This window comes from Clavelina lepadiformis, chromosome 3, assembly GCF_947623445.1.
Source record: "Clavelina lepadiformis chromosome 3, kaClaLepa1.1, whole genome shotgun sequence".
Taxonomy (NCBI): domain Eukaryota; kingdom Metazoa; phylum Chordata; class Ascidiacea; order Aplousobranchia; family Clavelinidae; genus Clavelina; species Clavelina lepadiformis.
The window spans coordinates 8818887-8844917 of NC_135242.1; the positions used below are offsets into that span (position 1 = coordinate 8818887).

Genomic DNA, 26031 nt, shown 5'->3' on the forward strand with positions numbered 1-26031 from the left:
TTCACTAAATTGAAAAATGTATATTCTGATGTGCAATAGTAGTTTTATGTGTCATACAAAACTTCACATGTATGTCACTTTACCATGTGAAAGCCACAGGTGTTTTGCAAACCATGATTTACAACCAAAAAAAGAGATCAAGTTTGACAGATAAGCCAGCGGTTTATAAATATATAAATAATATAAAATTTTAAAACAAAGTTTGCAAAATTTTACTCCTGTTTTGTTGGCGTGTATTGTGTGAAAAAAATATTTTATAGTGATTTTTACTGAACACCCTCTTTAGAAAAAATATATAAATTCTGTTATGATATCTTCCATCAGAAAGTTTTCCACCAATATGATGCACAAAGCATCTACAACATGGTTCGATGCGAGTTCAGTAATTTTAACCACACCCCAAAATAGTTCCAAGCAGCTACAACAGGCAAAGACAAAAGGTTTGTTTATTATGCCAACGATTACTTTAAATTTTTTAAATAAAAGCTGTTTTGCATGATGCTTCAATTTGTTTGTGTGACTTTGACTACAAATCTTTATTGCAATGCACATTATTTGAAGACCCAGTGGATTTTTCTGTGGTGATGTTGAAGCGAAGTTCAACTAGCTCATTTTATCCAAACGCATATGTGTTTCCTGGTGGAAAAGTTGACGAGGTTCAGTCAGTATTGTTGCAGTTTTAAAGTGCCCTGGTTTAATGTGTTTGTTGAGTTTAATAGAATGAACAAAATGAATGTATATTTCCTTTTTTCTGTCTATACTTTTTTTGGAACTTGTGTCCAACTTATTAATATATCCATATATTTGTTTTATATTGAATTGTTATTTTTGCAGTCAGACTTTTCAAACAAATGGATTGAATTGTATCATTCACTCGATAAAGATTTTGTGAGTTTATTTGAAAGACTTCATGTAAATCAAAATGATGGTCATCGTTCTCCAATGTTTTTGAAACCATTACAAAAAAGCAACTTGCCCAATGAAGTTGCGTACAGAATTTGTGCAATTCGCGAAACATTTGAAGAAACTGGAATTCTTATCGCAAGGAAGACCTCCGAAGCGCTACGGTCAATGACATCAATGAGGTAATGTGCCTTAACCTTCAAACGCTTCTCAAAAAATTTTGATAGATTTTAGGTGTAAAATCTATATAATATTATAAATATGTTGTTTAGCATGTATGGTGAGCCACATGATTTTGCTCACTTTAATGATGCGGTGACTTGGAGAAAGCGCGTTCATAATGATGCCAGTCAACTTTTGCAGCTCTGCAGAGAACTTGAGTAAGCGAATCTAACATGAAGCTTAAAAAATACATAACTTTTGAAAGAATTTTTTTTTAAACTTTCTTCAAACTAAAATAAACTGAACTGAACACAGGTGTGTGCCAGATATATGGTCCTTACACGAGTGGAGTAATTGGTTGACACCAACTGCATTGATGGCTAAGTTTTCGAAAAGGTTTGACACAGTTTTTTACACCGCCTCACTCAGTAAAATCCCTGAGTACTATGAACATGACAACAAGGAAACTACTACAATCAGTGTGAGGGCAAGATTTGCTTTAATATGTCATGCTTGGTAGTTAATATAAAAAAAATTAATTGCTATAATTCCAAAGTACACACAATTTGTTTTTGCAAGTTGGCATTTTTTTCAGTTTGAAAGCTCCCATGAGGTGATATCTTCTTTTAAGCAAGGAAATATTACTCTTGGACCACCCCAGATTTATGAACTTTGTCGACTGATGAGATTTAAAAGTCATGCAGATTTTGCTAAGTAAAGTTGTTCCATTAATTCTTATCCGGTCATGCTGCGTGTTTTTAATTCGAAAATTGGAAAATGTTCTAATTGAAGTGAACAGTTAGTTCAGTGATTGACTTTGTTTGCCATGCGCACGGCCATTTGTGATATTAATATTTATTACTTCCACGCAGATTTGCTGCTGAGCGCGGCTTGCAAGGGATGTCTCGGTGCCTTCCTATTAGAGCAAACACAATCGATGGCTCTGCGTTAGCTCTATATCCCGGTGACATGCTATTTTGAATAAGCCCTGTACTGTTATTTGCGGCAAAACTGTTTCAAACGTAGCTTGCATTTAGTGGCAAAATGTTTCTGCCGACTCACAGATAATTATAAATATAATGTTGTACTGTCTTGTTTCCGTAGGAGACCAGTGGTACCCAGAAGACACTGATAAAGTGGGCAGAGTTGACGTGGATATGACATACGACAACTTCTTGAAGGTTGAACCGAGGCATCACAACCACATGCGATTTAAGAGTACAGATGATGCAGGAAGAAGAACGGACGTTGTTGTTACTTGTAATATGCCTTACCAACATATCAAACCAATACCAGAGACGATAATTTTTTCCAAAAAGTCAATGCTGTGATTATATAAGAAATTGAAATGTATTGATGTCATAGATCTAATTGCGTCAAGATCATGCCAACCAGAGCATTTTCATAATTACTCTGCTCAACACCTCGTCAATTTTCAAGCTGCTGTCATTTTGCAATTTTTTCAAATATTAAACCTTTAATTATTTAGTTAGAATATATCCGCGCAAATAATGGTTTGTATTTCGTATTTATATGTTTGATTTTTGTGTATGTATTGATTTACATCAACTTTCTCAATGATGCTTTGTATGTTCATTGTTAATTTAATCCAGAGATCACTGTTGTTGCAGCGATTGCATGTTCGAAATGGCATATAATTACTGTCATAACAAATATTTATTAAAATCGCAAAATATATTTGACAGAGTTTAGTTGTGATTTAATACTCGTAACGTTTGTTTCATGTAAGAAAAACCTGTAGGATCTGCATCAAGCAACCAAAACTAAAAGCGCCTAAAAATATTTGGTTGGTACACCAAACTTTTTTCTTCGTTTATACTTACACAAAGAGGATCATTGAATTATAGCAACCTACATAATTTTAGATGACTAGTTATTTCATGATAACCGATTTAACTCTTGATTCGATTTAAATGTTTACCTTTACCGTTTGGGAGTTTTGTGGAATACTGAATTACTGTCGTCAAACAGACTCAATGCAGTTAGTGCGTTGCAGTTTCTTTAATAGGCTACATTTTCTAAGAATGTCTAAAAGCTGCAATCAAAAGCTGATTTCCGCCCTTTTTTAGCTCATTGGTCAAAGACTAGGCTTACCATACGTCCCGTTTTAGCCGGGACAGTCCCGGTTTTTAGAGCTTTGTCCCGGTGAGTCAACCAAAAGTCCCACTTTGGCATTTAGTCAGCCAGCATTGCCGTACACTACGCGAATATTAGCATTCTGTGATTAGTCTGTTTAGCCAACTTGTTGAAGAGTGATGCCTGATGCGTGTTCTTGTTTCGTTGTGTTAAATATGAAACTAATTGTTACGCCATTGTAGCGGGTGATTGGTCCAGTAATGGGTTGAATGTTAGCGCATTCGCTAGTTCAGTAATAGTAGGCTAGGAGGAGGTGATCTTTTTGCAGTTAGGTTATTGAAAGAAATTATTTCGTACCGGTACTTGTTGCATTTCCTTGTGCAAAAACCATTTGAAAGCCCTTATAAATACTGACTTTTCCTGCTGTGATTTTTTGAGAAAACGAAGTCGAATAAAGACTTCTTCAAGAAAGTACTGCCTACAGAAAAGTATGATTGGGCGATTATGTAAATTTACAAATGCTTAAATATTGTTTTGTTTCCTAGTAAAATGCATTATTTTAGTTTTCCTTGGTGTCTTACTACTTTAGCTGTCCATGACGAAAGGAATGTAAAATAGGTCCATATTCCTAGAAAAATATGAACCGCATTTATTTGATAAGGGTGGTTGTTCTGAAGCGTCCCGGATTTCAAACACAAAAATATGGTATGCCTGTCAAAGACACGTCTTTTCCACCAATCCGTTGCGTGTTGCAGAACATGACAAGTTTTAATTAAAGGATATCAAATTTTAAAATAAGAATGCTAACATTGCTGAATAGTTTCATAGCAAGACAAAAAAATAGAGAGACATATGTTTATGCAAGTTTGGGTGATTTGAAACAGGTTTTGGCGCAATGGGCTTCCAGCTATTACCGGGGACATATTCATGTTATCATAACATCAACTCAATCACTGGAAGGAATTTGCTCTAACTTGGGCATTACGTGTGAACTTTATTGCATTGTTGCAGAGATAAAACATACGTTAAGTTAGTAACGTAACAAAAATCACTGAGGCCGACCTATACTTTCTGGTTACAAACCGGTGTTTATGTCAAAGAGATCATCAATTACTTTGTTACACATGTCGGGACATTTGCGTGCTTGTTGTGTATGAAATGAGTATTACTTCCTGTTTTTCCTTAAAAAACCTCATTAACATTGAGAATGGCAGTTAGCAAACTTGTAGTTGATACAGCGTGTTCTACTTCGCACATTGCTGCTACTCAAAACGAGTTGGTGTCAGGTAGCACAAGTCATGTAAAATAAGACTGTCGCAGACAGGGAATAGGCAAGAGGCGTCTGGAAAGTGAGTCATGCAAACAACCTCACAAAAGAGTTGTCCGCCAGTTGCGATATGCGAACGCTTTTGTTGGTGTATATATGGCTAAATGTCACTAGATTACATCAGACCGTCAGATTACTCAGCTAGAGTGAGTTCACATAAAAGGGCTACGAGAAATTTAAAGAAGAAAGGGCATTGTTGGTTTTTATGCGAAATGTTGCCAGTACTGCACTTGACGATACAGTCTTACAAAATCGTTCCTGTGGGGAATGCAACTTTGGCATTTCCAAAGGAAAGTAAAACTGCTGCATTGCATTACCGTCCATCAAAGTAAGGAAGCTTCCATCGTCACAAACAAAAACTGAAATTATCCAGTAGATTTTCTTTTCCAATTTGTATCGCTTGTTTTTGGTTAGCTGTCGCATTGCAGAAAAAAGTCTGTTGTTGGAAGGATACTTGAGAGTTTGCGCTATTTAATGCAGAACTTTTCAGATATTTTCTCCATAAAATTTTGGAAAGTTACTATGCTCCCAAAGAGAGAAAAAGATTGAAAATGTACCAAACGATCACTACGCCTAGACGCAGTTGCCATTTCCTTCAACAAGGTTGAATTCAGGGAACGCAGTTTCTACTAATTATTGGTAATTTTAAGGTGGTCTCGCACTCGAAGGCTATAAGTGCGAAGATGCTCGGGCAGCAGTAACGTCGATTCCACGAAAAGTAGTCGTCAAAAACCATTAAAGGTATTGCAAGTGGTACGGTCATGCATAAGTCTTCATGTAGATAATGTTAGACCGCTATTAGTACAGAGCCATATTTGCAATTTTTTTGGTATCTATTCCAGGAGTATTTACGGTATATAATTTTAATTGTTAATATGAAATTGGAGTTTAGTGTTATTCGTTTATTGAAAATGCGCCTCCAAGTATGTTGCATTGTACTACTGACTTTTATATCTCATGGTAATGCACTGAACACAATTCCAAATATCGTGGAAGAAAGCACCAAGTCGGAAGAAGCCTTTCCAGGCGAACTTAATCACCACCGATTTCAAGACAACTACTTTGATTCGCGGTTTGTCCAACCTCAGCATCCAACTACGGATACAAAATCATGTAAATTGAGCATTGACAAAAATTGCGAAAACGATGGACGCTGCAGTTATAGCCTCAAACTTCCTTCAATTGATATTAGTGGTACGTTGGCAAATATTATGAGTCCCGACGTTCAGTCCCGGACTGCTGCTCAACAATGTCAAGAACTTTCTGGGCATGTGAGAGAGGTTAGCGTTAAACAGACAGCATTAGCCGAACAAAGTACGGAAATGGGGACCAACCTAAACCAGAAAATTCAAAAACTTGAATCTGAGCTATCAAATCAGATATTTAACGTGAGCAAAACAATAACGGATATGCAAAAGGGTGTCTACAGACCAAACATTACATTTACAGACAATATTAAAAATCCGGAAATACATTTGTCTAATCAGAATAAGGAAGCGCAAGTGCATTATTTTAAAGTCATCGAGCAAAAGCTGGAGTCGTTAGAATTGCTTTTTAAAGCAAGCAAATTGAAAGACGCTGCCGACGTTGAAATCGCATCGGCCAAAATAACGCCAGGGTTTTTAAATTTCGAAACGGTTGATAAACAGGAGGAAGTTACTTTGAGTCCGGCTAGTGGCATCCATTTGCGGACGGAGGCAATCTATCTTCAAAAATCTTCCCACCCTGAAGAAAGCATACAACCAACATCGGAAGTTAAACAACCGACTGAACAAATTTTTAAGCAGATGATGCGATCTCAATCGGATCTGAATGATCGCATTAATCGTTTGGAGCAAAATCTCGCAAATGTGATTGGTGGACTTGAGCAAAAGCTTCTCTCAAGCATAAAATTTGGGTTTGATTTGTTACATGGCAAAAGCCCTGAAATTTCTGGTGAGTCAGTTTGTTTTATATCTAATCTACTAGTAATGTTTTAAAGTACATTGATATTGCGCTGTGATATTTATTGTTCAGCAAAAAGCGGTTGTTTTGTGCCCTATATATACGTGTTTTGTATTTGGTTTATATATTAACTGACGTTTTAATCTTTGTAAAATACTAACGTTGAAACTGCAGTTAATTAAGCCCTCTAAATAAAGGTCTTTTGCAAGAATTAAATTTACTGAATGATTTACATTGCAAAAATTAGCATATTTTTTCACATAGAGAAGTGTGATTGTTGCTGTACTTGTGTACGTGAACATTGTCAGCTGTGAAGGTCATAGAGGGAAAATGACGTTAGGGTTTTTAGAGCCTCGATTTGATAGACGCGGCGTCGACGCAAAATAGACATTGGTCAGATCGTGACCACACTTCGTAAATTAGCCTTACACGGGCTACTAGTTCGAGTTTTAAAATTCCACGATCGTCTACATTGGCGTCATGTCGCTCGTGCTTTGCATTCCATGCATGGTATAAAAGCTTGCAATTCCAATCACATAACGCAACACCATACGCTAATGGCAAAATTGTAGCATCACAATCGTAGTGCTACGTCCCCTTGTTGGTTAAATAAACGTCAGTTCTCATATACAGAATATGATTACGGGTCTTAATATTATTAATATTATTTTCTTCTTGCAAGCAGGTAACGTCGACAAGGTTTTAGAAAAGACGACGGTTTACGAAGACTCCACGACAAGCGCGTTAGATTCAGACGTAATATCAGCGACACCTGTTGAAAGTACTGCCGCTACAACAGCAGTTTCTACTCAATCTGCTACTCTTGCTGCATCCGCAACTGCAGCCAGTTCAACAGTAAACATTACGCCCACTGCCACCACCTCCGAGGTTAAGCTTAGTGCTTTCTATCGATTATAAACAATTTTGCTACACTTTGCTATTATTTGTTGTACTATAATTTGCTACACTTTTAATAAGCAGCGTATGTATTATTATGAAAATGATTTAACCTTTTGCCTTCTGTCATCAGGGAGGAGGCAGCTCGGAAGACATTGGTCCGGGATTAATGTTGTGCCGAACTTGTTGCGAACAAGTTTCTCTGGGAGAATATCTGAAAGCCCATGGGTCACGTCTTCCTTCATCTCTAGATGGAAGTGATGATTCGGACATGATGACGCGTGATCCCAGATTTAAGCCAGTGGTAAGGTGAACAAGGTCGTTTTAAACATATATGCATTCCATATGATGTTAAGCAGTAGAATGGTATAAAATAGAGCAATGCCACTGGAGACAACTACGACGATTCAGAATACGACACTGAGGCAGAGACAGACGAAGCAGAAGAAGTGATCAGCATAATACGAGGCGTCATCACCAATGAATATGAACAACACAGCACAAAAAAAGGTGAGAGAATTATTATCAACAAGCTATATTTAGTTAAAAAAATATTTGAAGTTAACAGACTGTGTAAAAATTTGTTGTTTCAATAAATTAAATCGAACAACTGTTCTGTTTGATTCGATTGTTTCTAAAACAAAACTTTTATGCTCCATATAAGAAACTTTCTTAATGGCATTGTGGGTATTTTTGTTCAGAAAAACTTGCCACCCAGATAGAAAATACACCGTTAAATGAAACAGTCAATGCGGAAATGATCATGGTTACCGCAGACAAGAAATCAAATATATTGACTTCCGTTGACAATATGATAAACAATGATGACCAGGTCGACAATGTGACCTGGGAAATGACTGTGGTTCCAAGGATGACTTCAGTTTTCCCTACAGTCACTTTTGATGAAATTACTTTGCCCAGCTCTGACATAACGGGCGTGGAAACAGTTACAAAAGTTACTTTGGAAGCCATCGACATTGGTTCTGGAGAAACGAATAATAGTGACTCATCATCAATCGTGATCAAATCAGACAAAAAGAAAGGCTCTGATTACATTGAAAGTTCTGGCGCAGGGTCGGTTTCTGAAAACAGTTTTTCACATAATAAAACCTTAGCATCTCCCGTTCTGACGACCTCACAGCCGCAGAAAATGGAGGAAAGTTTAACTACAATTGAAGCAGGTGATTGTTTATCTTATTTTTTTCACCATTAACTGTATGGAGCGAAAACTATACGATGCAACAGTACAAAACAGTTTAGCACAACTTGGTTAGTAATCATACAAACACAAAACGAAAATTTACTGCAATAAATTTAGGATGTTTGGAAATGTTGTATATGTCTATACATATTGACAAAACGTCGATATTAAATAAACGATATTTTTCTGAAGTTTTTCAAACCATAATTTTTCATTTCCAGACGATTGTGCGGAGCTATATTTGCAAGGAAAGAGAAACAGCGGCACATACACTATAAGTCCTCGAAAACGAGGTAAATGGCGTGTATTTTGCGACATGGACACAGACGGTGGTGGATGGACAGTCATACAAAGGAGGTTGTTTTGCTACTTCCATGAACTTTTGATTTACTTAGACTTATTTTAGAATTGCACAATAACTCAATTGTATATTGCATTAGATAAAACAATTTGACTTTAAGTAGTAAAGTCAATCACCAAAGCTGCCAAAAACTCAAAGGTCAGGCTCACACTTGACCACTAGCTCATCGGAAAAGTAATTCAACTAATATTTGTTTAATTTGTGCCGGTTGCTTTTTAAGTTCCAAAAACGGAAATAATCCAAACGTAATGTTATAACTGACTAACACATTCTTGCCGCCAATATAAGCCTACTGGTAGCCTATAAGATCCAGTGTTTGGAACCCTATTGCTCAGGGTATCGTTTTCCTGAGAGTATATGACGCGGAAATGAAATTAATTGCAGTTTGTATTTTAAGGTATAACGGAATGGTGAATTTTACGAGAAACTGGGCTGACTACAAAAATGGTTTCGGAAAGCCGGATGGAGAATACTGGCTTGGTCTTGACCGAATGCATTTTCTTACCACCACCAAAAAGTAATTAAAAATTAGAGTCTGTAATGTTATTATCTGTACTTACTTACACATTGTTTAGAATATTGTACATCTAAGATCCGAGTACAGGTCATAATAAATCAGTTGACAGATCCGTGAACTAACTTTGCTATTATTAAATTGCTTAGAAATGAAATCAAACAAAATTTTCATTGACGTGTACTGTAAGGTAATAGCCTACATACCTCTGAAATCTGGTCATTTCAATTATCTAGAACTCGCAGGCTATCTCTACGGATTGATTTAACCGACTGGGATGGCGTCGCTCATTATGCTCAATACGACGTATTCCGAGTCCGCAGCGAGTCAAGAAAATACCAGCTGATTGCACGAAAGTATTCTGGAACGGCTGGAGACGCGCTTAATCACGGGTTGGTGGTAGATTACTCAACGTTGGAATAATTCAAATCACATTACTAGAATTGAAAACGATTTCGGCATTTTTTTTCAATTCTGTTTAATTGGCTACTATTTTTAGAAATATAGCCCATAACCTTAACTTTCAAAAATATCCTATAAACTACAGAAATTATCGACTCACTTTGGTTCTTGATTTGCTGTATTATGTGTAGGCTATAATGGGGTATTTACGGTATAAGCGTATATACATCCTAAATTATTTCGGCAGCATTCCTAAAGCCATTATAAAATATCTTGATGCTGGGTTTCAACCCATTGAGATCTATTTTTGCGTTTTCCGTTGTATCAACGCGTTTACACAAAGTTAAAATCTTCATATTTTAAAATGTTTCCAGCGATAGCTACAACCACAACATGCAGTTCTTTACAACATATGACCGCGACAATGATCATTACAAAGCTGGCAACTGCGGAGAGTATTATCAGTCAGGTTGGTGGTTTAACGCATGTTTCGCTGCCAATCTCAACGGTCAATACCACAGAGGACCGTATAAAGGAGTTCAAAAGGCTATTTACTGGGGTACCTGGTACAAGTTGTCGAACCCCTTACGTAACCTCAGATACACTTTCAAGAAAGTTGACATGAAAGTGCGACCGGTTCGGTACAAGGCAAAGAGAAGAATGTGACCAACACTGAGCTCTATCATCATCTAGCGGTACTTCATTTACCTTAAATAAAATTGGAAAACAGACACCCACTTCGGTGGCATCGCAAAAAGTAGCATACATTTTAACAAATGAACATTCCTGTTTTTCAGAATACTCCAATAATTGGAGTATTTTCGAAATCCTTACTGTTACATTTTTGTGTTGAGATGTTATACTTGGTTTATCGCGCTTATACGAGCAGTATCTATAGTATTTAACTAAGCATATCTTTCCTGAATGTACTTCCTAATAAAAGCTTTGTAGAAATCATGCACTGTGCCATAATCATACTTGTAGGTCGTCTTTTAAAAAATCTACCGAAAACATGTCAATTTCATGACACAAACTAACATCATCACGAATCAATATACACTGCAATTTCATTATAACTGATCAAAAATTAGCTCTAGCCCCTGGGGGAAAATTAATGTAAGCTTCCCGTTATGGCATGGTATAAAATAGCACCATTCGGCACACCGCGCTAAATAGTATAGAACATTTATTGAACATCCCATGTAATTGGCAAATCAAAACCTGAACCTGAACTAAGAAATTTTTTTTAATAAGGTTCTCTAAAAGAATAATTTCTGATCAAAGTCAGTATTTGCCAGTTAGGAAACTTGCGAATGAAATTGATTGTTTCACCAATCGCTCTTCTACAAAGCTGTCATACCGGAAATGATTTCAGTTAACTCTGTTGTGATAACAGCTTGACGTGTGCGGTTGTAGAGCAATGCCATTCGGTCGATCATGTCACCTGTAAAGGAAACATTGTTCGTAAATGCAAACATCAGTACTCTAGGGCATTCACACACACAGAGTTAATGCAAAAACCAAGTGTCATACTTACCAGCGTTCTTAGTAGCACCATCCATGGATACCATTCTTGCACCCTGCTCACTGGTGTAGTTTTCCTTCATCGTGTAGTACAATGTGTTGGCCAGTTGAAATTCCTGGTAACTCTTGATCACATCATCATCAAGAGAGTCGTATACGCTCATGGAAGCTAAACAGTTCATGAGAACAAATACCATGATAGTTCCAAATGAAGAAGAAAAAATAAAAACAACTCGTGTATCACATGTCAGAGCTGTATTCAGCAACTGAAGCAGTGGTTCCCATCCTGGGGTCCACAAGGTGAAATTATAGAATTATAAGAGGCAGCGTTCTAATTGTGTGCTCTAGTTGCAGAAGGATAAATTTTGAGATACTGTTGAAGAAATTTAAGAGACTGTTTTAGTCTCCTGAAAACACTTTAAAATGACTGGGTAGAGGTAAATATACCTTCAGGATAGGGACCTACGCAATAGCAAAAGGACATTAAATGATGCAATTAGTATTCTAAGCAATAGTAAGTATCTGCGGTCATTTGAATACTAAATAATTTAATTAATGTGACCGACTTAAATAACTGGTACATGACCAAGATAGCACACAGATTACCACAGACTTGTGTTTAATTAATTAATTATTATCAGCATCTGTTCTATCTGTTGTAATGTATACTCCTGGTGACACTTTAATGATCCTTGAACTACAGTATACTGAAAAAGTAGATGTAACCAAAACAGAACTAAGTACAAAAGTTTACCAGATTGTGAAACCACTTCTGTTGAATAGACTGGTTGCTGCTTGATGATCTGAGACATGGCTGATCTATTGTTTACAGTAGTTTATTGAAAACATACCCACTTAAAATCTTTCTTAGTCTGTTTTTTAAAATTTAGTTACCAAGAATGATTCATTAACTCACTTAAACCAATTGTAGAAAACTCTGCCCTCTTGATAGTCATACCCACACCCCAACATCTGATCAGCTATTGCAGCAGCATCATTAAAAGTGGGTGGTACTCTACCAAGTTCCTTGCACTCCATAATTATAGAGCGTCCCACTGCAGTGCTTTGCAAATTACGTAACATTTTATTAGTTTCAATCAAAACTAAGCAACAAATAAATTCTTGTTCAAATTCAGCTCCCACAATATTGAATGAAGTAAAATTACCTTGAAAGAAATGCTTTAGCTTTTTCTCCTACTGTAATAACTTTTGTTTCTATTCCCTCTGGTACTTGCTCGAATTCTGCTTTTAGGGCACGACCAATGTTGGAATGAAGGGCACCACACAAACCTCTATCTGACGACACAGCAATAAAAAGCTGCTGCTTTTTCTCGTTGGGAGCAATTTCGGTTTTGTCATACATAGCTGCAATAACAAAAACAGCAGGTCATGTAAGAAAAATTATTTCTTTTGTTACTATACGAAGGATAATGCATCTGTTCTTTGGTTTCTTAGAGATCATTGTCGATACTGTCAAAAACAACAACTTACACAAAGCACCAACACCATACGCTCGAGCGGGAACGATCGCTTTTGACGCCTGCGCAAACTTGGCAGCAGATATCATCTTCATTGTCTTTGTGATCTTTTGAATATTTCTAACAGCTTTTAAACGAATTGCCACTGGAATCATAAAAAAGAATATACCACAAAGCTGCAACTGACAAGATGTTAACATTTACAAATTACAATTGACATACACAAATCCAGATCTATGACTGGTTATTTTCGTTTTTTTTAAGAAAATAATTAGCTGCTGTTATATTACACTTATGACTTATATACAGTATATATTTTAAATTGTGAATACTACAAAACATTTTAACTTACACTCTTTCAGTTTTCCGGAAGAATGTCGCACTTGGCAACTGCATAATTTAAAAATTATATTAGTATATAACATAAACACATCAGTATTCCTAAAAAGATTGCGTTTAAAATTTACAGGAAAACAAGTTCCTGTCTGGAATAAACAACATTAAAAATAAAGATGCTCCGCTCTTACTTTGGAGTTAAAAATTAGATTTTTCTTAAGACATGAAGCTTAACGACCCTATACAAATTAACTAACAAAATGTTTTCTTGAAAAGCAGACTTACCATTGTGGAGAATACAAGATAACCCTTGTAGTGACCTTCAACATGGCTACTATTTACAGTATTTTATAATAAAACAAACTGGGGTCACCTAAAAAAATAATTAAAATTTTAACATCTGAGAAAACATGGATGAAAACACTATCTTTTTTTAAAACTGACGAAGCAAAAATAATACCAATTGAAGCCACTTCAAAAAAGTAGCAATGCTTTTACAGTAATTATGAAATATTGACTATATCCCTTGCATACCATACGCGGGAATGAATATGCATATCATTTCAATTATTTCTCAGTGCAAGAGTAAATAACAATTCAGAGGTAATCTTTTAACCATCTTTTTAAATGTCTACATTTTATATCGTAGCCTATTTTTCTATTACACATCAACTAATGTAGGTTGCTATCGACAGCAATGCATTTTAACATAGATTTTTTTTCACACTGGCTCTACCATGAAACTCAGACACAGACAGAAAAAAGTGGCTAAAATAGCTTACAAAAAAGTCCAATTGGAAAACGTGCCAGTTTTCAATAAAAAATCGTGGGCGCAAAGTCACATTTCATCATGGTAAGCACTGACGCCTTAATTCTTTATTTATTATAAATTGTTATCAAGCAACAAACCTTGTCTGGTGTACTTTTTAATTTCATAAATCAGCGACAAAGGCTCTCTAAGTCATTTCTTTCGCGAGCTATTCTAGCTTTTGCACTGGACATCAAAATTTTATTTTAGGGTTGAAAAATACCTTTTCATGAGCTGGGGCACTTTAACACTATAAAACTAAAAAGTATTGTACGGTGCATGAAGGCTTAAAATTTGGACATACAGTTTAAAGAATCTTCTTAATACCTGCAAAAACTCAACGAAACTGGACGAAAACTTAATCTTCTCAATATTAATTTTCCAAGAAAATCGTCCATTCACTAGCTACTAGGAACTTCCATTAACTAGCTACACCAGTCTACTTCTCGTTTTTACGCAAGTTATAGTAATTCCATGGCGTATAGTGATTCCAATATATTAGGTTACAATAAATAGATTTTTATTTTTTTCCATTGACTGTGGGTGCCAAAAAAGATAATTCCTTTTCAGTTTTTTTTTCAGTATTAGCAGAGCTGGGCACGACCACGCTCGTTTTCTTTTAAGAGAGATGCTCTTTTTTCAAAATAGAAATAGAACCATGAGTGCGCTTCTTTTTAAAGGTTATTTGCCTGTCACTAATTTGCACAAACAAAATTGTGAACATAGAAACTGGATACAAATGGTTGACCGTTTTGAGACTAATTTTATGCACAATTTTGTTCAGTTTCAACGTCTACCATCAGTGAAAAAAAGAAACAGCGCGCGTGGATAATCAAAGAAACAGAAAACGAGAGCAAGGGAAGGAAAAGAGAAAAATATGGCACTCACTAAAAGCAGGTACAGCAGGTCCGAAATTGGTAGCGCACAATCAGAATGAAAATAAGTGATGGTCAAAGACCATCCAGAAACCATTTCTACAAATGAAGACCAAGTGACGGTCCAGAATCAACTTTACAAATGCAGCTTCAAATGACGATCTAGAATCAATTTTACATATGCAGATCCAAGTTCCAACGCAGGACCGTCACTTGGAACAGCATATGTAAAATTGATTCTGAACTGTCTTGGACCATCACTTTTATCTGCATCGGTAGTTATTGATTCTGGTCCATCACTCGGACCTGCATATATAAAAAATGATTCTGGACCATCACTTGGACCTGCATTTGTAAAATTGATTCTAGATCATTACTTGGACCTGCATATGTAAAATGGATTGTGGACTGTGTCAGACCGCCGCTTGGACTTGCATATGTAGAAATTGATCCTGGACCATCACTTGGATTTACATAAGTAAAATTGATTCCGGACCGTTATAATCTTCTATTTTCTATTTTTATTCCGATTGTGCGTTACAAATTTCGGACCTGAATCTGCAGACCTGCTTTTAATGAGTGCCAAAAATGTTGTATAGAAATCACTATTGAAAAAGCGTACCGATATCACTGGTAACCCAATGAAAAACTAAGTACACTGCAAAAAAGTACCAAATACTTAAAAAAGTTTTGACTAAACAAGACAGTTTAAAAGTATGTTATTCAGGATAAAATTCTGCATTTGATGGTATAAATTTTGATGTTATAATTGAGTTTAACTTGTTTTAGTTAGTTTGTATCAGCAGCATAGCATGTTTAATTGTACCGGTAGGCTACACTGGCTTCCCGACCCTAAAAGCAAATACAACTTAACCTAATTACTACATTCAGAAATTTCGACATAAACATACCTCAAACTTGATATGGGAGTGCAAAAGTAAAAGAGACTCCCGTGGAATAGTTCTGTAGATACCGGTACGGTACCAAAATTGGAAAATTACCAATAAATGGCAATAGTACCGATTGGCAATTGCTAGCCGTTTACTGAATTTGCTTTATCAAAATTCGATCACCTGCAGCGGGTAAAATAGTCGCTGCTATTTCAAGATTAAAAATTTACTGGTGAAATATCCTTCACCCTGTTTTTTTAAATTGACACCACAAACTTTTCCCTTGGCCTGCTGAGTGCTGAGCAGCTGCCCTACGTTGACCGGCAGAATATGCAATAGATTGTATAATAAATGAGTTAGAGGTTCCGAACTTTGAATTTGGTCGAATATTGTCAATCAATTTCATATTACTACACACTTGTAAAACTTAAAGTTTAATAAAACAAAAATTTAAATTAAAATAATTTTTATTTTCTTTATTAGTCCAAAATTTACCAAAAATATACTAAAGTTTAAACTGCTTTTTGAATCGTTTTTCCTATCATGCAATTTATTTTAATATATTCATGACCTCAAACATAGACATTACATTGGCACGTCAATGTAGTGTCTATGCCTCAAAAAAATAGTTTGTTGCAGCTTGTATGATCGTATCGTTTATTTTTCGTCATCGTCAGTGGCCAGTGAGGGAAAGAAAAAGAAAATGCTAACCATTATAACGTAGAAATATAACAGTTCAGTCAGGAGCCAACAACGGGGAAAAGCAGCAAAGCCCAAGGGCCTAAAACGTGCAAGAATGACATCAACAAAAGATAAAGACAATCAATGGTTAGCACGGCCACTAAACTTACAAATAACAATTTAAAAAAACGAAAAAAACAATTGTTACAGTTAAATTTGGACACTAATGCAATGTGGTAATTAAAATCTGGTAGTAGAAATATGCATCAGTAACATGGTAACGACAACAAACAATGAGTTGATTAAGATTAGTGCAGCTAGATGGTGAAAAGAAACCCCCACAAAAAGAAACCCCATCCCAAGGATTGGAGCACGATAGTAGGGCCGTCTGGTGGACTATGCTTATTGGATTACACATGTCAGAAATAAGATATTGAGAATGACCTTGTTGAGAATCCTTACAAACTTTAATTAATTGGATTCTCTCACCGTGATTGGTGTGGATGACACCCCGACAACCTAGGAATAAGAAAAACTCTGACGGAAATGTAGTCTAAGTAAAATGAAACACCAACAGACACCAACAAAAATTAAGGCAAGAGTAAAAAACGATATTACATTGGATCATCGGCAACCCTATCAATTTTCCAGCAAACGACGCTTAACAAGACCCATAAACTTCGCGTGGTGTTTCGTATATTCTCTGAGTCAGATAATGAATTCCACAATTTTGCACCAAAAAGTTTCGGGGATTGTTGGTTAATATTATTTCTACAAAAAGGCAGGAAGATATCATCTTTACCTCTTGTATCTATAGAATGGCACTGATTACTTATTCGCAGAACATTATTACAAGTTAGTCCATTTAAATGTTTATGTGTGATTGTGTAGGTTTCTAGTAAAAATAAATCATTCTTTGACAGTATACAAGGATTGCGGAAAGATTTCAAGTTTTTGTCATAATATGATTCAAAAATTTGTTACAAAGTCTTTGGACTCGATTCAGTAAGGTAATTTCCCCATGGTTTCTGATGGGGATACAATATCTAATAAGTGATTCTATAATAGAATGATACAGGGCAAGCAAGCACTCATAGTTTAAATAAGGTTTAATTTTCATGATTATACCTGAATTCATTTTAATTTTTTTGTAGCACAAATTTCATACGGTCTTTCCAAGATAAGTTTTCACTGATGTAGCCTAAATTCCGAGAAACTTGATTGTTTTATCTCTGTCAATGTTTTATCACTTTCAATGTTGACCATTAACCACCAGCGTAAGTGAAATGGGTGGGACAGGTTTAGCAGAAAAGATCATAAATTTAGTTTTGTTTACATTGGGTGATAATTTATTATCGACAAGCCAATCAGTAACTTTATTTCAGCATTTCCTAATTCAACCAGGTTGGCTACACATTTACCCTGTTTGAATAGGCTTGTATCGTCAACAAACATAATGGCTTCCATATGATTTCTGCACATAACGAAGTCATTAATATATAGTAGATGAGAAACGGCAATGACCCCAAAAGAGAACCCTGGGGTTCTCCATGTAGTAAGTTGCCAATGTTTGAAGACAAGGTATTATCGAACAAAATAATTTTTTTCCGATTATGCAGATAACTTTCCAACCAAGATAGTGCTAAACCTCTAATACCATAATGTTGTAATTTAAAAAGTAAGATGCTATGATCTATTGTGCCAAAGGCTTTTGAAAGATCCAGGAAAATACCCAATAGGCTACAGCATGTCTATTTTTAAAAGTCTTTTCTTTTAGCGCTATTGTTGCTTAAGCATTCCAATGATTTTTGCAGAAGCGAAATTGATTATCATAAAAAAAATTTTATCTCTCAAGAAACTTTATAACCTTAACGCATATTAATTTTTCAAGGTTTTTCGAAAAACAAGATAGCAAACTGATTGGTCGGTAATTTCATACTTCTTCAGGGTTCCCTTTCTAGGGCAAGTACCTTAGCAGGTTTTAACACTTCAGCGAATTTACGGGATGATAAAGGCAGATTAAATACATGAGCTAATATAATAAGAACATTATCAAGAGTTTCTTTTAGCAGCATAGAAGGAATCTCATCCATTCCTAAACTGGTTTTAGGTTTAACTTCAATATTTTTTTTAATCCCACGGGCACGTTGGATTGATCCAAATAGAACGTTTTGAGGGAAAATTTGGTACGAAACCTGTAGTTTGTAGAATTATTAAAATATCGCACTGTTAAAAAAGACAGAGATCGGAGTTTTGCGTTGCAGAACTTAAACTAAGCGCAAATATGGTCATGAGGCTAAAGCTACGGGTGTAGGCGTAACAACATGCTTTTAACAGCTAGGTTAGAGCAGTGATTCCAGCTTCCACGTCTGTAACCCATGCCCCCTTATTGGGGGCCAAAGAGAGCAAAATTTAGGAGGCCATAAACTGGGTGTAAGTGCACAAAAAAAATCTAAGGTTACTTGCTTTTTTTGAAAGAAAAGCAAAATTTTGTGCATTATACGCCATTTTAGACCACGCAAAATCAAAATTTTCCTGGAGAGCTTTTGTCCCAGAACCCCTATAGAGTTGATTGCTGCGTTTCCTGAACTTTTAGTTAACTGCAATAGTTTTCACGCAACTATGGCGAAGCTGTGCAGCTAAAGTATAATTTATAAGCTTTGCAAATTCAAATTATTGATTATGTAATTGTGTGTTTTATGCTAAGATGGTTGCCTTTATAATAGCCTACATTTAAATACTTGGAGTAATGTATTAGTATAGATTATAGAAGGTCGATTAGTTTGTGGCGTACAGTCCCACGTTTGTTTGGTAATCCGTGTCTTGTTTGCCGTGTTCTCAATGAAGAACACAGAAGTAGAAATTAAAGGTAAAAGACTACTTTATCTTTTAAAAAACAATTAATTTTAGGTTTGGGGTATTTGTGTGACACTGACCGCCACACTACTCCCCTGGCAGATAAGGCTTGGTAGAATACCAAGCTGAAAGTGAAAAATGTGTTTATAACTTTGGTAATAACATACGCAAAAGATAGAAATATATATATCTACAAAGGTGATGTTGTCTGAACTGTGTTAACCAGATATTGAAGTAAAATAAAAAACAAGGTATAGTTTGGCATTCTGAAGTTTAACTGTATTTATATTTTTCTACACAAGCTTTCGCAAACATTAAGCTTGCTTTCTCAGGTGTCCTGCGTTGGCCATTTCGTACATCTGAAGAAGCAAGCTTATGCTTGCGAAAGCTTGTGTAGAAAAATATAAATAAAGTTAACCTTCAGAATGCCAAACTATATCCTGTTTTTTTTTATTTATTTTACAAACATATATATGGTATACAAAAGCGCGTTACCGTATTAAGCCTTTAAAATGCAATGCTGGAGAATCCACGTGAAACACATTAGTGTGTAGGCTACTGTACGTCATTAACAAAACATATAAAAACAATACCAAAAGTCCCGTATACATGTACGGAGTTAACCCTATTCTAACTAGGCTTGGCTTCTCCCGCACACTGTCATATCAAAACGTGGCGTACAGTTGCATTGTTTGCTGTAGAAACTTGAAATTTGGTGACTTTTCCTAAAAAATGTTCAGCTATCTGTCCATGTTTGTTTGATAAAGTTGGATTTTGTAATTTTTAAGATATTGCGATATTTTCATAATTTTCCTCTGCTTTGCTCTGCTCTCCGCATTGAAGCGTATTACTCATTTACGCACCAATAACTCGACCAACTATTCTCTTTCGTTCTCTTCTCGCGGTCAGCTGGTTTTCCGCACAGCGGGTGCGCGGCGTAACAAGAAGAATTTATAGAAATGTGTCACTTTTAGAAATACTTAATTTACACTAAATTCACTTTCTTTAGTGTTACAATTATGATGTATACAGGAAGCCAGATGATTTTTCTACTAAACTGTAAAAATCCGATCAGTTTACGACGTACAGTTTTCTAGTAATTAACGATTGAAAATGTGTGTGCGGGGTCGGCCACACCTAGTTTTTTAGTAAACTCGCGAGCCTGGTTAGGATAGGGTTAATGCGTCGGCGTACGCATACAACTATAGTCGTGGGCTGAGAGTTAACAGGTGGTACGTGGCGACGCCCGAGAAGCGTTGTCAATGTCAGCAAGAAGATGAAGCAACCACTTGGCAAGTCGCTTGAAGATTGCGTTGACACGATTCTTGCGAGTGCAAGTGATACAAATCTTTCTCTAGTTGAGAAAATGCAAGTGACTTCTCCATCTGGGTTTTGTCGGTGTCTCAAGTGTGGCGCATAACGTAAACTTACGATATAATAACTAAAAGTTCTGACTCCTCGAGACGGCTGATCCTACCCAGAAAGCATACAGAATTCAGACCAACTTCAACATTCGGCAAATCAGAGACTATAAAATGACCTTCTCCGTAACATGTGCACATAGAAACTAACCGACGAAAACGAACGCAATTAAGAACACGGAAGGTGACACAGAAGTAGAAATTAAAGGTAGAGGTCCAAACATTTTTTAAAAAACAAATAATTTTAGGTGTTGAATATTTGTGTGGCACTGACCACCACGCAGTATTTCTTATTTTTTGATTTTCACCTCTGTGCAAATCGCTTTATGTATAACCTATATCGTCCTGTTCTACCTTCTTCCTCGTGAGAAAAGCCTGCATTTCCAGCTTGGAATTTTAATATAAATAAAAAAATTCAAAGTTCGCAGAGTTCTTTTTTCTATTTAGTTATTTAGACAAACTAAATAAAACTGCAAATCTGCTGCTCAGCTTTTTCCGGCACTACTGTGTAATTAAAATAGGCAAGGAATTTCGCGTGTAACTTATTTCTGTTAGAGAGTATTTGTAGTTGAACAAATAGTGTCTATTTTGCTAAAAAATCGAAACATACCCATTACGAGTATGGGTTTAATTAACGAACTAGCTATAGATATAGTTGAATAGGCAAGCCTTTGCGTAAAACTAAACTATTTTCGCACAGCAAACATGTTGCCATGCCCAGGAATGATATAATCCGCAATTGCAGTTATTCTGTTTCGACTTTGCTGCTGCAGTGATACGTTGTCACTCAGGGCTTGCCATATTGAAGGATCAGTCTGATCAAATTCATTTTCAAATATATCACCAGCCACTACGACTGTACCAAGCTTCGTTCCTTCCACAACCACAGACACATCAGCATTAGTATGGCCAGGGGTAGGTATAACGTAGATAGAGTTACTTATGGAATACCGGGCATTTGTTTCCTTGAAGTCAAAAGCTTCAAAAACATTTCCACAGAATATATCATATCCCACAATAAATTTGGCACGTGAGAATAAGTTTAAGTTTCCAACATGATCAGAATGGCCGTGAGTACAAACCACAATTTTTATATCGTCTGGTTTATATCCAGCTTTTGCAAGTTCATCAACAAGCTTTTTACCATTCCATGGTCCACTTGTATCTACCAATACTGGCCCAGCATCACTAATTATCAACGATACGGTGCAGTCTGCTGTGAAATGTTTTCCATCTTCTTGTTCACAGCAATAGCCACTCTGCAAAACTAACACTTCAGATTGACTCATGTTACCAATTTTAATATTATGCACATTGCTCTATTCACAAATTGAATATATTAGTAAAACAAAAATTAGCAGCACGAACATTTATTTTAACATCAGTATCTTCAAGGTAAAATATTAAGTTAGATGACGTTTAGTGTTGATCTGCAACACCAACAATCCAAACACTTTGCAGTATTTGTATCAAAGACATACAGTATATATGTTTCATGTGCCTCATCACTCTCTAGTGATCTAGTCACTTCGCAATAGCAAGTTGTGTGTGCTATGTCCGCATTGAGAGAAGTTTGTTAGGCATCTGGATAGAAAGTTTGAGATCTTAAATATATGATCTTCCACTATGCACAACCAGAAAGGTCTATGCAACAAAGTACACATTTAGAAGTCGAGCAGAAGTTGTGGTAAAATCTTTTCAATATGTTCCACCTCGCATACTGAGGCATCTTCATTTAGAGCTTGCTGGGCTGCTCTGCTGGCAGCTTCGGCGACAAAAACTCTTAAAAGTTCAGCAGACAATATTCCGGAAGCATCTTTACTTGACATTTTAATGGAGGAGGGATCAGCAAAATGCTTCTGAAATAACTGAACTACTAAGCTGGGTTTAAATGATGCCTTATCATTATCAGACATTTTTTGTAAGGTATATTGTAACCTGAATAAAAACAGCAAAGTTATGCATTAAAAAGTAAGACAAAATCACATGGAGTGAAAAATAATTTTGCATCTTACATAGGAAACACCACAAATATTTCTTTTAAACCCATATGCAAAATTGGCCACAAATACACAAATAATTTAACCAAATAAATAGAAAAAAATATGCATTTACATTAAATACAAATTCTGCAGTAGAAGTGGAACAGTGCTATATCTTTGTTAACCAAATACGTAGCATAAACAACAATATTTAATTTCTTGAAACAACATTTATTTATTGTGAGCTTTCATTTGTATAATATGGATAGGGAGCAGCATGCTGTTGTGACTGCGAGGTTGGGTTAAATGGTTTTGAATCTGCAATCGAAGTTTCCGGTTGAGGTCGATTTATGGTTGAGTACTGGCTAGACATAAGGGGTACAGATAGTCTGGCCTTGATGGCAAGCAACTGGTCTCTTCGATGGGTCATCTTTTCCACTGAGCTTTCTAGCTGGGTATTTTCTTCTCGGAGGGTGTGAAGCATTTTAAGCAATGAAGCTACTGGTGTGGATGTACCAAATTCTTGAAAAAACTGCATTAAATCAGTGGATTGCTGATCCATCAAATGTTCAATAGCAGTAAGCCCATCATGTTCTAGAGTTTGTCCAGTTGGTGTTGGCTTGGTGCTTCCAACGTCTGTGTGATCGGAAGGTTCTACACTTGAAGTTCCGAAGGAAGATAAAGATATGACACTATGTTTTGGGGCAACGGCATATCTCGTTTCATGAAGGATAGTATCTGCAGAAGCAGGTTTGAGTGTTTCCATTTTTTGTTGCCCAGCAATAGAATTAACATTCGGTTTGTTAGACTTTCTTGGCTTTGACACCTTTTTTGCACCAGGTTCTGCAGGATTTTTCAAAGTTTTACGTTTCTTTTTAATGACATCTTCCTTTTGAATAACTTGCTTAAGTTTAGCATCTTTTTTAATGTCGGGGAGGACAACTTCACCTCCTTGCTGGATTGCATGTGATGTACACTCTTCAACCTGTGATGGTAGAGTTGTTCCTAAAACAGGCAATGGTGTAATAGAGGAAATTGTCGTTGGAGTATCAACTGCCTTCAATGTTTCAGTGGATACTTCTTCACTACTCTTCCTTTCACATGCTTCAAGGGTAGTACTATTTATTGACTGGATTTGATTTTCAACTGATTCAACTTTGGTAACATAAACGCTTTCAACAGTTTTATTACTTTTTAGATTTTGGTCAGCTTGTTCAGGTAGAACATCAATCAATGTGCCTGATGATGAAGTAGGCAATTTGTACACTTGTGAACAAGCCAAACTTTTAAACGGGTTAGCCTTCTTGTGTTTAGAAAAGTGCTGACTACAATACCCACAATATTTTGTAGTATTACTACCACCAGCTTCTTCACAAAGAAGACCAGACATCTGTGCACAAGTCACATGGAAATTCTGTTTGCATCCACTTTTTGCACAGTTCATGCATGCTCCAAATGACTTCCTTGGACTGTTTTTTTCCTCACAAACATAACAAATCCTGTTGTACCTTTCATCTGGAATCTTCTCAAGTACAATTGGCTCCATACTAGAAACGTTGCCAAATTCAACTTCAGGTATATACAAAGCACACACTACATGTGCCCATTTTCCATTGTCAGTTTTCTTCATTGCTCCATCTTGGTGTGGACAGAGCACACATTGTAACTTTACCGATGAGTTCTTATGTACTTCACATCTACTGCAGTACCATGGTCCAGATGGCACGGTAACGATTCCATAACAAGCTTGGTGAACAGCAATTGTACATCCATGACCATCACAATACACCAACGGATTTTCGGCCCATCCTCTTTCATCCAAGCAAACGCAACAGCCACCCAACATGGGCTTGTCAGTGCTAGTATTTGCCGGCATTTTACCACTGCAACTAATGGCCTCAATACCCTTCACAAAACTAGACTCATGTTTAAGATGACTATACAAGTGTGCAATGCTGTAACAATAACCTCTTCAGTGATTCAGTGCAAAAAATTTATTTTAGTTACTTAACCTTTTATTTGAGTTAGATTTAGACTAAAGTAAAATTAGGTTTAAGTTTAGGTTACTCTGTTATAACATTTAAGTTAGGTTAACAAGAAACTGTGAAAAATAGCTTCGAATGCACGATTTTTCTTCTGGTGAAATAGTGGCATCCTTTATTTTAACTATATCCATGTGCATTGTGCACATCAGAAACTTCTCGCAAGCATGTCCTCTTCATTTCCCCTTTTTGTTTCGCTTTAGTTATTGATATTCTGTGATGTTGTTATGGTGTGTGTGTGTTTTTTTTGTTCTAGTTAATAATAATGCTGTCTATGTCAGCATTTATTAGGTTTGGTGACCGTGCTAACCTTCAATCGTTCTAGTACCCGGACTGCAGAGTATGGCCGTTATACCGCAAAAGCCTAAATTAATCCCCTCTGACCCAAAGTGTCACCTTTTATGACTAAATTAGATCAAAAATAAATTTAAACAAAAAAAACGAATTCAAACAATAGCAAGTTTTGAACCCGAGACCTCCAGCATATGAGCCCCACGGTACTACGACTAACGACTACGGCACTACGCCATAGACTTTCTTCTCCCTATATAAAATTAAACTGATAAACCTATCAGCAAAAATCTGTCGGTCGCCTTACTGTGATTCAGCAACTTCGGTTAACAGTGTCGATGAAATAGTTACTTTGAACTTCAAATCAGTTAAAAATTGAATGCACAGATGTTCTGTCCAAGTCATTAAGAGCAAAATAACGCACGTTAAGTGCAGCACTGAAGTTAATGAAAAGCAGTATTGCGCACCACTGTACCTTAGCCTAACATCTGAACAACTTGCACGTTTTAAGCTTCCGGGCTTGGTCACTTTTTTTCGTTCTTTGGTTGTTTGTGAGCATATTTCGTTGTTTTTTCGCTTGTTGTTAAAGAAAGTTTAGCACCTTTCTTTTTCCTTCCCACAGGCCACAGTCTATGGTGAAAAGTTAAAATCAACTTTAGGCCAACCTAATCCTAACCGCCTATTGTTAACAATTGAACAAGTTGCTGCGAGACTTAATTTCGATGAAATAGTCACTTTTTCTCTAGCATGCAGAACTTGGGAAGGGAAAGCTATTTGACGACAATTTGAGACGGGTTGTGGCAACAAAGTAATGTAATGGTGGCAGTCTTGAGCTACAGTTTTGCGCCACAGGCACTAAACTTTGGCGCATAGCTAGTTTAGCTACAACTGTTGTTATGGAGGAGGTAGAACATACAATAAAGACTTTGTACTATATATTCTCAGGTTGTTGTCATTCAATGCTAGAATAAAAACGGGATTGTAGTATCTAAGTCTATCTATAAGAGATAACAAATAAAAATAAGTAATACACCTTTTT

General features: G+C 36.3%; 5 protein-coding genes across 6 annotated transcripts; 2 read left to right on the top strand and 3 right to left on the bottom strand.

The window, feature by feature from the left end:
- Nucleotides 1-233: 233 nt before the first annotated feature.
- On the top strand, nt 234-2784 carry LOC143449099 (acyl-coenzyme A diphosphatase NUDT19-like). Its single transcript, XM_076949169.1, has 8 exons — nt 234-440; nt 562-656; nt 835-1085; nt 1176-1283; nt 1381-1546; nt 1661-1779; nt 1938-2029; nt 2170-2784. The coding sequence occupies exons 1-8, from the start codon at nt 308-310 to the stop codon at nt 2394-2396; spliced, it is 1191 nt and encodes a 396-aa protein (XP_076805284.1). The 5' UTR covers nt 234-307; the 3' UTR covers nt 2397-2784.
- Nucleotides 2785-5294: 2510 nt separating this feature from the next.
- On the top strand, nt 5295-10765 carry LOC143449644 (uncharacterized). 2 transcript variants are annotated; one of them, XM_076949916.1, is made up of 9 exons: nt 5295-6424; nt 7116-7321; nt 7464-7634; nt 7708-7840; nt 8032-8511; nt 8753-8888; nt 9290-9409; nt 9643-9798; nt 10183-10765. In XM_076949916.1, exons 1-9 carry the CDS (start codon nt 5365-5367, stop codon nt 10472-10474), a joined length of 2754 nt encoding a protein of 917 aa, XP_076806031.1. In that variant the 5' UTR covers nt 5295-5364; the 3' UTR covers nt 10475-10765. The 2 variants fall into 2 exon arrangements, with proteins under 2 accessions (XP_076806031.1, XP_076806032.1); XM_076949917.1 differs by having other exon boundaries at nt 7119-7321.
- A 212-nt stretch (nt 10766-10977) lies between these two features.
- Nucleotides 10978-13544, bottom strand: LOC143449645 (ATP synthase F(1) complex subunit gamma, mitochondrial-like). The gene is made up of 8 exons (XM_076949918.1): nt 13432-13544; nt 13163-13200; nt 12824-12955; nt 12499-12697; nt 12249-12395; nt 12087-12151; nt 11346-11501; nt 10978-11252 (listed from the first exon to the last, which is right to left on the bottom strand). The coding sequence occupies exons 1-8, from the start codon at nt 13473-13475 to the stop codon at nt 11152-11154; spliced, it is 882 nt and encodes a 293-aa protein (XP_076806033.1). The 5' UTR covers nt 13476-13544; the 3' UTR covers nt 10978-11151.
- A 7742-nt stretch (nt 13545-21286) lies between these two features.
- Nucleotides 21287-22346, bottom strand: LOC143450092 (metallo-beta-lactamase domain-containing protein 1-like). Its single transcript, XM_076950503.1, has one exon. It carries the CDS (start codon nt 21964-21966, stop codon nt 21364-21366), a length of 603 nt encoding a protein of 200 aa, XP_076806618.1. The 5' UTR covers nt 21967-22346; the 3' UTR covers nt 21287-21363.
- A 269-nt stretch (nt 22347-22615) lies between these two features.
- LOC143450091 (uncharacterized) lies at nt 22616-25203 on the bottom strand. Its single transcript, XM_076950502.1, has one exon. The coding sequence runs from the start codon at nt 24533-24535 to the stop codon at nt 22895-22897; it is 1641 nt and encodes a 546-aa protein (XP_076806617.1). The 5' UTR covers nt 24536-25203; the 3' UTR covers nt 22616-22894.
- Between the last annotated feature and the right edge of the window lie 828 nt (nt 25204-26031).

Excerpts from the sequence above, each read along its gene's own strand:
- LOC143449099 (XM_076949169.1), top strand. The coding sequence starts at position 308 with ATGATATCTTCCATCAGAAAGTTTTCCACCAATATGATGCACAAAGCA. Across the intron at positions 1,547-1,660 it reads AGGAAACTACTACAATCAGT|TTTGAAAGCTCCCATGAGGT; the intron begins GTGAGGGCAAGA and ends CATTTTTTTCAG. Across the intron at positions 2,030-2,169 it reads TGCGTTAGCTCTATATCCCG|GAGACCAGTGGTACCCAGAA; the intron begins GTGACATGCTAT and ends TTGTTTCCGTAG.
- LOC143449644 (XM_076949916.1), top strand. The coding sequence starts at position 5,365 with ATGAAATTGGAGTTTAGTGTTATTCGTTTATTGAAAATGCGCCTCCAA. Across the intron at positions 8,512-8,752 it reads TTTAACTACAATTGAAGCAG|ACGATTGTGCGGAGCTATAT; the intron begins GTGATTGTTTAT and ends TTTCATTTCCAG. Across the intron at positions 9,799-10,182 it reads GGAGACGCGCTTAATCACGG|CGATAGCTACAACCACAACA; the intron begins GTTGGTGGTAGA and ends AAATGTTTCCAG.
- LOC143449645 (XM_076949918.1), bottom strand. The coding sequence starts at position 13,475 with ATGTTGAAGGTCACTACAAGGGTTATCTTGTATTCTCCACAATG. Across the intron at positions 13,201-13,431 it reads ATCTTGTATTCTCCACAATG|TTGCCAAGTGCGACATTCTT; the intron begins GTAAGTCTGCTT and ends TAAATTATGCAG. Across the intron at positions 11,253-11,345 it reads TGGTGCTACTAAGAACGCTG|GTGACATGATCGACCGAATG; the intron begins GTAAGTATGACA and ends TTTCCTTTACAG.
- LOC143450092 (XM_076950503.1), bottom strand. The coding sequence starts at position 21,966 with ATGAGTCAATCTGAAGTGTTAGTTTTGCAGAGTGGCTATTGCTGTGAA.
- LOC143450091 (XM_076950502.1), bottom strand. The coding sequence starts at position 24,535 with ATGCCGGCAAATACTAGCACTGACAAGCCCATGTTGGGTGGCTGTTGC.